Here is a 10,211-nt window from a genome sequence, read left to right on the forward strand (position 1 = left end):
ACACACACACACACACACACACACACACACACACACACACACACACATACACACACACACACACACACACACACACACACACACACACACGCACAGTACCTTTCTTTGGTTCCCCTCCTCTCGCCATCTTGTTTGGGGGCGAACTGAACTCCTCATCACTGAAGGGTAATCTCTTCATGCCCGAGCTGCAGTGGACACACACACACATATCACTACTGAAATGCCCTTAACAACCAGCTAACTGGCTGTAAAACTGACAGGTATGCACACAATGCCAACGCTCATTTCCTAGAAACAAGCTATGTATCTCTGTATTCCTTTTACTGGGAAGGAGCCAAAGGTTGTCTCGCTTCAAAACGACTTCAAAAGCAAGTGTGAAAAGAGCAAGTGTAAAATCAGTGCCTCAGTGAACTCACTTGTCCTCTCCGTCTTCTGTCGGGAAAGGCTGCAGAGGAAACAGAAATAGAAAAATGAACTCAGATGGAAGATAAGAGCTTTTAAAATAAACTACCAACTATATATAGCTTCAGAGATGACTTTAATAGTATCAGCTATAGCTATCTGAGTGTTGGGTACCCAACATAAATTAAATTATTTTAATATATATCCTGCAATGCATGTTTAAACATGTACAACTCTGTCACTGCTGCAATACTAATTCTGCATACCAGCAGCAAATCCAGTCAGTCAGGTCAAAGTTACACTGCAGCAACACGTTGTAGTACATGTGCTGGCTGTGTTCAGTTATACAGTGAATTACAGAGTGCATGAAACTCCTTCAACCAATTCACTGTCTCAAATAATGTAAAAGTCAATGAAAAATATTTAGTTGTCTTTTTTTAAATTCTCAGAAAGCTGCTTTTCTAGTGGAGCCTTTTTTCTCTGCAACTGTATAGATTGCAGGCGTTACTGTTAATAGAATTCTATTCTGAGAGGAAATCCTGTAAACCCAGTTTATCAGAAACTGATAGCAGTTCAGTCAGGTTCAATGTCTTCGGCAACACCAAAAATAACCTCCTATCCCTCCCTCAGCCTCATCGGTGAAAGATAGACTTAGTTATTCAGCTGGGACAGCTCATAATGTGGCCAGAAGGGGGCACTCAAAGGTCACAAGTAGTTAAATTATTTTTTCCTCCAGAGACATTTACTTCAAATAAAGCAGCTCACCTTACATGTCAAAGAAAACATTGAAATGCGCCTGAAATGATGTGTCCGGGCCAGGCCTACACACACACACACACACACTCTGAAAGTGTGATGTCACGTGTTCGTTCTGACTGGAAGAAGCAAAGCTCAGAGTCCAGTCCAGTCTTCTCTTCGTCTCTAAATCTACCTCTTTACTTTCCTCTGAGCATGCGAACACATAAAGTTAGCAGTACAGGTAGTATCTTCTGAACCCCCCGGTTCTTTTTGAGTCACTGGTAAATGATTCATCCTGTGAGTAAGCACTGAAACACAGCTATTGGTTTCTAGGACTCAGAGCTCCAAACCAGAACTCAATGTTCCTGCCAACTAGCAAGCAATCATGTCACCTCGACCCAGCTGGCTGATGAGTGGGTGGAGGCGGAAATAAAACTGTTCATGGTCCATCTAAGATGCAACAAATGTTACATAAATGTAGCAAAAGAAAATGTTTATGGTCAGAAATGACAGGCAAGACGTGTTGATCCATGCTGGAGCTGTATGTCTGTGACTGGCACTCACATGGCGCTGGAAGGTAGAGAAGTGGATGTCAGGAATGAAAAGGACGGGCTGGGTCTCGTGGTCGGTCATCATCTTGAAGATGGTCACATCGTTGCGTTTCTGGAGGATGGGAACTTTGGCATCCACAACTGGAAGGAAAGGACGCAACAGGGAGCAGTTTAGTTTGTTATTAGGTGTCCATTAAGTGTCTTTAAAGTCTGCATTAACGTATTGTTATGGCTACCTGGGAGCAGCACAACAAGCTGTCAGACGTTGACATAGAATCCCCTTATAACGTTGTTACAGCAAACGTGTTAGAGAAAAGTTGGTAGTTTACACATCCAGCAAACACAGAGCAACATAAGCATTTAGAGTTGTGTGTCTGAGCACATTTAAGGCCAATGTGAGTCTTAAGGTCTAACTTTGTCTGTCTGCTGTTTGGGTGCTATGGGACGGTAGCTTTTCATCAGACCTTTTTTTTTTTGCTGAAACAAGGTGGATATTGACAAGAGTGGTGTGAGTGGGTTCATCACTGCCAGCGTCCACTATCTGTTATGACAAATACACTTAAACTCTAGATCAAATAATAGCAGTTTCAGTCCCCTGCTCCATGCATGTTTTACAAGGTGAAGTACTCGAGAGTGACTCACAGGCCAGGCCAGGGTTGAGCTCAGCGACTTTCCCTTTCCTGCGGGACTGCTTCCTCTCCTCGTCTCGGATCTTCCTCTCGGCTCCCTTGTCACAGAAGACTTTGATCTGGCAGAAGGCGCGGTGGATGGGCTTGTTGCTGCGGTTGTTGTAGCTGTAGGTGTCAATCTGCAGGTTCAGAGGAAGACCCTTCACACCCTTCTGGGAGGAGAAGTCGGTGCTCAGACAGTTGACGGAGATGAAGATCTGTGGAGGGAGGAACAGTAGTGTTTAAAGCACAGAGAACATGTCGATCTTCACCCGTACAAAGTTGGAGAAACAAACATATACAATAAAAACATCCACAAGCTTTGTCAATTAAAGTCAACTGCAACTTACATTTCTTTAATAGCTACTTCTAAATCATGAAGGTTTTCATTAATTATTCAATCATTCACGTCAGCGTCATAGTGTAACACTGAAGGCCTTTCTGCTGCTCAGTCCTCAGACTACATTCAGTGTTCCGTGTTGCCCTCCATTGGTCAACTACAGTAATCACAGGCTCATATTTGTTTTCTCTCGTGGAGATGCTCCCTTGTCCTCCTGGTGCTTGTATTGAAAACAGGTTATCATTGTGTCAACAAAACACACGATCACAACATTTTGAAAGCACCTAATAGAGAGGAACCAAGGGGTGAGCAGCAGCTATCACAGATCATATAGATAGTATTAAAAGGCCAAAAGAAAAGTTATCTGAGTGAATGCATTTGTGCATTGCATAACTACAGTAAAACCCTCTCAGTCTATTCATCGATGAATACACTGAGCATTTTATGTATACATCTTATTCATATATCATGTAGAGACATGCTGAGAAAGCCAGTTAAAAGTGCTGATGTCACAATGTCTGTCAAGTTGGAATAAAATCCCTTGACATGTAAATACACTGTATTATAGTTGTATTTGTGTATCATATTTTCTGCAACCTTGAATTGTTCTATGATAATATTTGGGGTTCTGTACGTTTTTCGATGTGCCTAAGTTTTTTTTCTTGTATTTGGGGTTTCTGGCTGCTTTATACTTTATTAAAAGCATTAAAGAAATAATTGTCATCCTTTTTGATAACATCAGTTAACTGCCCCAGAGCAGGTAAACATAAGGGAGGGGCTGCCTATTGCAAATACGCCACAATACATATTATGCGGCAAAGCAATCACCCCTGGGGGAAAGCCAGACACCTGCTCACACACAGAGAGAAAATGAGAAAGAGAGGTAAATACAGACACACACACACACTTTTTCCATGTAATTGATGAGATGCTCAAACAACGCAGCAGGGAGGTGCTTCAAAAAATACACACAAGGATGAACATCCTATGGACACAGGCCTCGAGTCATGAGACAGTTAGACCCACATCCTGGTGTGTGTGTGTGCGTGAGAGACGTTTGTGAATATTTAAGTTGTAGCCCACAGAGACCAAGACGCTGGAGATGATCCGTGGCGCCATGTTGTCTCTTCGTCTGTTTAGCTTGTCAGTCGTCCTCCATCTCGGACTGACAGTGGACTGGTGCCAGGGAGCGCTGACATGAGGGTCAACAACAAATGAAAAATGGAAGTAGGAGAGAGGACAGGAGCTCCTCTTTTCAGTCATCTCTCCTACCCGTTGAACAGGATTTTATTTGTTAACTGTGTGATCCAGTCTTTGTCCACCCCCCCCTGCTGAGTTTCCTCATTCTTGCACTCTTTGTTGTACCTGTTTGGTGTGCAGAAATACCTTAACGCACAGCATCACAATAGGGGAGACAGGCAGGTTGGACGAGTCAAGAAAAACCACACACCTCAATGTCTCCACGCAATAAGACTAAACACACAAGAGGAGGAGAGGAACGACGTGACAGCATCCTCACTCTTCTATTTAGGCCCCAATCTTCTTTAACGACTGTTTTGGAGGATCACAATGAACAAAGCTGCTGATGATCGCCGACAAAGGGGTGTTAACACCTGAAACCTAAATTCTGGTCTTTGGCAAAACACACAAGACCTTAAAAAAAGGAGGAGTAGTTGATTTTTGGCTTACGGTTTTAAATGTGTTGATGTGAAAAGTTCAAGGCTCGTATTAAGAGTTCAAGACAAGGAAGTATATGAAAACCCTGTGGACCAAACACATTCTTGTTCTTACATAAATGATGTCAGAAGCAGCTTTGTGATTTGAATATGGTGTCAATCAGATGTATATCCGTGAATCTGTTGGTGAGTGTCTCTTTGACTGTCTTACTTTGGCCTCATCATTGGTGTCCCAGGTGAAGGAAATGGCGTTATAGGAAATCTCCTCGATGTTACCGATGGTGTTGAAGCTCTCCTTGTAGTCAGCTGTCACAATAAGACAACAGTTTCGTGAATTTAACAGCAGTGTGACAAAGTGTAAAAGTGTGAGACTTTATATTTATTTATGACATGCTGATGTTTTAAAGGCTGCAGAATGAATCCCAAGCGACGCACTTTTTCCTGTTAGCTATACTGCTAAGCTACTAATTTGACACTTTATTGCAGCACTCTTGTTCTGCTAAATAGTACATGTCTTTTATGTGATTGACAGTTTAAATACAAATAGTGGTTCTTACCAATGTCCAGACACCTCTGTTTGGCAGTGTGCTGTCTGGAGTGCCAGTACTTCCAGTGCTTCAGCTGATCATCTCGGCACTTCTCCTCTCCAAACACCACCATCACTACACTCTGGCAATGGATAAACAAAGGTTAAAATGATAATTTAGCATTTGATTTAAGTGATTAATCCTATGTTGTTGTCTTGTTTCAGATTTATTTCTTATTCTTACCCTGACTTTGGTGATGGATTGGTGCATTCCTTTGTTGTCAATCTCCCTGAGGGTGATCGGGTAAAACTGTCCCTTGTTGAGGTACGTCATCGTCCCGTCACCTGTCTTCTGACGCAGAGACTTGGACGCCTCAAGAGTGTACTCAAAGTTGTTCCTAAAATACGGTAAAAAAAAGCAGCAGAATGAAGCCAACATCAAGAATAAAACATGACGAAAAGGCTTTTATTTTCTGTAAAACTGGATGACAATGCAACAATAGCATTCAAAAACCAAAGCATAATGGGGCACGCTTCATTTATCAAGTGCAGCTAAAACGCGAGTGTGCGGGGCCAGATAACGCCCGTGTGTGCCGACTCTTGTCTTTCACACGGAGGGTAGTCTGGTGTCTCCCTTGTGACTGCCATGAATGAGGCCGTTCTGCGGTGTTGCGTTAAAAAGCTGAACGGCGGTGGAAGTTGGACGGTGGGCAGTCGGCAGTGCGACTTACCCCGGCACGGTGTTAAACTGAGTGTAGTCCTCAGGCGCCATGGACGCCATACGTAACTGGATATCCCCAGGGAAGGAAAAGACCTGCAGGGCACAAAGAAAACAGATAAAGAGTGAAGTGAGGCCCAGCAAGAAGAGGATATTAAACAGCTACTTTGCTTTGATTTTCAATTATTTATTTTAATTTGAATAGCCTTCCTTCAATTCCCCCTCACTTTTTCCTGGACAGGCGTTTTGTTGGGTTACTCTATATTCTAAGGTAATTCGCCTCCAGGTAAAATAGAAAAAGAGGAGAGAGAAAGGGCTTTGGCTATTGAAGGAGAAGAGTACAGCACTTTATTGTGTTTGTGAGACAATGGCATAATAACACACTGGCCGCTATTTTGGCATGTTCAAATAAAACCAGGGACGGCTAAGCCCACCGCTGGCTCCATGGGATCAGGTGAATATCCTATTGTGTGATGGGAGAGATCTGAGAGCGGAGGGGAGAGGAAGGAGGGGGTTTGTAGGGAGAGCATTAGCGGGGTTTAGAAAGAGGGGGATCGAAACACACACCTCCTGGGAACCATCCTTGTAACTCTCGGAGAAGGTGGAGTCAGGGGGCGTGCGGGACTGGGTGCTGGGGCTGAACTGCATGGTGTTGTGGGTGAGCTGGCGGTCAAAGACGCCTACATGGCGGTCGGTTTCGGTGCAGTTGTTTGGCACGGTCACTGAGAAGCCATGGGTGGGCCCCTCTGTCTTGACGGGTGGGTAGTTTGGCACGGTGGCAATGGCAACGGTGACGGTCGTGTCTGAATAGACAAAATCAGCAAACTGACGATCAGATTTTCTGTTTTTAAGCTGCTCGTCTCTGTTTATGCTATTGAATGTGAACAGACCTGGTGAGGGGAACTGGGCCCTCTTCTCCTGGGCCATCTGAAGAATATTGAAGGGCCCCTTGAGGACCTGGATCCTGCTCTCCATACCGCTTTCCTGATGTGGCGCTATGGAGTGTCCGGCATGTATCTGGTGTCTGCAACAAACAAAAACATGATCCCCTGATGAATAAAGTTTATATTATTATTTAACTTTAAATCTAGTGAATTAGACTCCACAATTGTGTTCATGCTAAAAACAAGGTTGTTTTTTTTGTCCTGAAGAGATGTTTTGGAGAAACAAGGTGCTCCTCCACAAATGAATATGTGCGCAGTTTTAAATGAATTAGTGAGCAGTTAAGGCTGCACTGCTCACTTGTATATATGCAAATGTGGACACAGAATTCAGAGAATGTGAAAGGGCTTGAATCCCTCTGTTGCCTTATTGCCGTGGTTCCCCTCTGCTTTTCGTGCTGTTGCTTACCTTTTGTTGGGATCCACATCACAGACCAGGGCTTCTGGCTTGTTTTGGGTTATTGTTCTCTTTTCCCTGGGCACCTGTATGGGAGGGTAAACACAGCCGCTCAGCGTCTGACCACATCACATCCAACAAGCTGGGTCATCCTGCTGTCTATAGATCAGTTACATGACATGAGCTCTGCCTCACAGATGCTGCTTAATGGTCGGATGTCAGTGCGGAAAAAGATCACATAGGTAAAGCCTGTAAGGATTTGGTAACTAACTCCCGATACAAGATTTTGCACCAGATCCACTGCTAAGGTTTTCCTGTTACCTTATAGTAGTCGTACAGAAGGCCGAGAGCTGCGGCGCTGTCCTCATCCCCGTTTATGCTCATCATGGCCTTGGTGGCAGCCGTCAGCGGGTTCTCCAAAAAGGATTTCCAGGCTTCGTCTTCTGTGGTGAAGGAGCGACGCTGACCGCCATAGCCCGGCTCGTTCTGGAGAACCAGGACCGCACGCTTACTGTGAGAAGATAGAGTTTCATAAGTGCCGTATACAAATTCATTTTTAAGCTGTTAAAGCTTTTTAACAATGCATAGAACATTTTTTATCACATTCTTTTTCAGTTGTCAACAGTTTAAGGTTTATACGGTATGGACACTACTCATACATGTTTGCACACATAGACTCTGGGATTAATATCTCCTTTAAAGAGCTGCTTCTCAAGCATTCCACAGATTGATTTGTCTCGTCGAGTTCACAAAGCCAAGACCTACAATCACAACCTACCTCGTTCAGAACAGACAAACAGGTTATAAGAGCCAGAGATCAACCAACTAGATGTTCTTTATACATAAGACCTGTTGTTCAAGCTTTTCAATGATTGTGTAACAAATCTCAGCCATCAAACCACCGAGGTGTCTTGAGCGAAAGATGCTCTACAGGCTCGTCCGGTGTGACGACTCGGGAACTTCTCATTGGCTGAGAAGCTGACCGCAACTGACGCAACTGACCCTGCCACATTCCAGCGCCGTGCTAGTGTTTTCGTAAGAGAACCATGAGTTTTTATTCAAAGTCACCGGCTGCATCTTTCTCCTCCTCTTCCTCTTCCATCTTGTGAGGCCTTTAGAGTCTTTGCTTTGTAAACAGGACTGAGTTGGACCAAAAAGAACATACCAGCTTGTGTTTCGATGTGTCTCGTCTGCTGGTAATGGTCATAACGTGTTCATTTAAGCTCATTGAACTCAGGTGAACGTCTTAAATCTAAAAAAGAAATGAATACACAATATCAACAAGTGAGAAACGTTGATCATTTCAACACTGAACTCGGAGTAAATTTGAACGTTTGGTCAGCTTATATTTACTTAGACGTGTTAAGCCAACAAAGTAAAGTTATTAGTCCAGCTCTTGTTATTGAAGTTTCATCTATCATTAGCTTTCCTTGTCAAACTTTGGAAACTACACTTACAATACGCCTTCAATCATCTGGCCACTAAATCCAACTGCCTGATTTTCTGCCACTATGAAGTGATTATGACAAAGTGTAAGCTGACTGGCTCAGTTTCCATGTTCAGTATCTACAGCAAATACAGCTTTTTTTCCCCCCACTCAATTGTTAAAGCTAAGTGATAATTAGTAATCCTATATCTAATTGTGCTATTCATAAAAGGCAACCTGATAATATCCATTATTTACTGGTAATAAAACTCGAAGGACTTGTAATCCATTTCTAAAACAAAAAAAGAGTTTGATTGTTTTTTTAGACAGAGATTGAAATTATATTTTACTTGTAGTCAGTAACGCAGCATGATTTCTCTTTTTTAATGTACAAGAATATGAAAATATATATATATATATATATATATATATATAATATTTAGATAACTGTGCAATGCCTTTAGTATCACATTTTTGACACTTAAAACATTTGAGTCATGTAGAGTAAAATCCACTGACCTCATATGGCCCTGTGCTTGCTTAGACTTCTGTCTGTGTTAGTAAAGTCGAGCCAACGCCTAGCAGGTGTACAATTTCACTCCCCTTAAAACTTCCCTCGTTATTGCCCTCAAAAACCATACAGAATATAGGCTAAGCATTTTTACCAACATGCTTTTTACTTTTACTTTTTAAGTTGATCAAAACTCCGTCATGAATATACAACCATCTACAGAGACCGTTTATTTAGCTGACAGCTCGCTGCTGAGGTTCATGTGTATTCCTAAACAAACATCATCGAGACTATATCCACATAACTGTTCGAGCTTAAAGCGAAATCAAACAATAAACCGCCCATCAATATCACGGGGCAGTTTTCATTCTAACATGCGCCTCTGCTCGCACGACAGGTGGAGATACACCTGTACAGGCTTGAACATGACAGGTGAAATCAGCGGAGTTACATCATGGGAAACGATGAGATATAATCGCTTTCCAGCTTGGCAGCCAAGTCTTAGAGTAAACTCACCCTAAAAAAGAAGACTATGATAAATAATCCTAAAAATAACACTTAATTAACAGAACACATTTTAAAATATCAGCCAGCAGCTGCAGGTCACAGGTGGACCACCGCGTTTAAAGGGTTTTAGTAATCCGTCAGTGCCATGAACTCACAAAAACAGTGTAAAAATTCCCACAATATTAAGAGTAAGTATTTCAAGCCTATAATGTCTCGTGCTTATTATGCATGCTGTAAATGCAGAGTCAGGACACTTACTTGTCATGCTCCTGTGACATTTCGGTCGGTCGAACTGGACTTTCTAGTTGGTACTGAAAATCCGATCCGTCTTCTTTACCGAAGGAAAACTCCGCCGCTAACGCTGGATGAGGGCTGCGGCAACAAACAAGGTGTCCCTTTCTGAGAGAACGGGTTTTGTCAGCTTTTCTCGCTTTTTTTGGGGCAATGCTGAGAAATTAAGGTCGGTATTACCTGTGACAGGCGCGCGGATTGGATTACAGGTGGACGGGAGGGCGGGGCCATACTGTCAATTGCCCTCTCTGAGGTTGTGATTGGCTCACCTGGTGGCCTACCTGGAGAGGGACTCGGGGTGAGCCAGAGGAGGAGCAGGGTTCCACAGCTGGGACTTTATCATGTTGGGTTATTAATTGGGAAAGAAATGTGTTCAAATATTTCATTATTTTTTTAAAAGGATAAGGTGATTAAAGGGTTGAATACAAAAAAGCTGATCAAAAGATAAAAAGGACAAAACGCCGAAGGGTGAAAAAAACAAACAAGGATGCGGCAGTATTACAATTGAATCACAACTGA

General features: G+C 42.9%; 1 protein-coding gene across 2 annotated transcripts in view; it reads right to left on the bottom strand.

Moving 5' to 3' along the window:
• Nucleotides 1–9,845, bottom strand: part of grhl1 (grainyhead-like transcription factor 1) — a 14,532-nt gene extending 4,687 nt beyond the window's left edge. The window contains exons 1-14 of one of the 2 annotated variants that reach the window (XM_031848089.1): nt 9,660–9,844; nt 8,123–8,209; nt 7,279–7,468; nt 6,970–7,043; nt 6,510–6,643; nt 6,187–6,422; nt 5,633–5,715; nt 5,146–5,299; nt 4,933–5,044; nt 4,587–4,681; nt 2,334–2,577; nt 1,705–1,832; nt 417–445; nt 100–185 (exon numbers count right to left, since the gene is read on the bottom strand). In XM_031848089.1, the coding sequence (XP_031703949.1) occupies nt 100–185; nt 417–445; nt 1,705–1,832; nt 2,334–2,577; nt 4,587–4,681; nt 4,933–5,044; nt 5,146–5,299; nt 5,633–5,715; nt 6,187–6,422; nt 6,510–6,643; nt 6,970–7,043; nt 7,279–7,344 (1,441 nt within the window). In that variant the 5' untranslated portion in view covers nt 7,345–7,468; nt 8,123–8,209; nt 9,660–9,844. Of the gene's footprint in view, nt 1–99; nt 186–416; nt 446–1,704; nt 1,833–2,333; nt 2,578–4,586; nt 4,682–4,932; nt 5,045–5,145; nt 5,300–5,632; nt 5,716–6,186; nt 6,423–6,509; nt 6,644–6,969; nt 7,044–7,278; nt 7,469–8,122; nt 8,210–9,659 lie in introns of both variants that reach the window. The other variant, XM_031848088.1, reaches the window with a different exon arrangement.
• Nucleotides 9,846–10,211: the final 366 nt, after the last annotated feature.

Source organism: Anarrhichthys ocellatus, unplaced genomic scaffold (assembly GCF_004355925.1).
Source record: "Anarrhichthys ocellatus isolate YVR2014 unplaced genomic scaffold, GSC_Weel_1.0 scaffold7, whole genome shotgun sequence".
Taxonomy (NCBI): Eukaryota; Metazoa; Chordata; class Actinopteri; order Perciformes; family Anarhichadidae; genus Anarrhichthys; species Anarrhichthys ocellatus.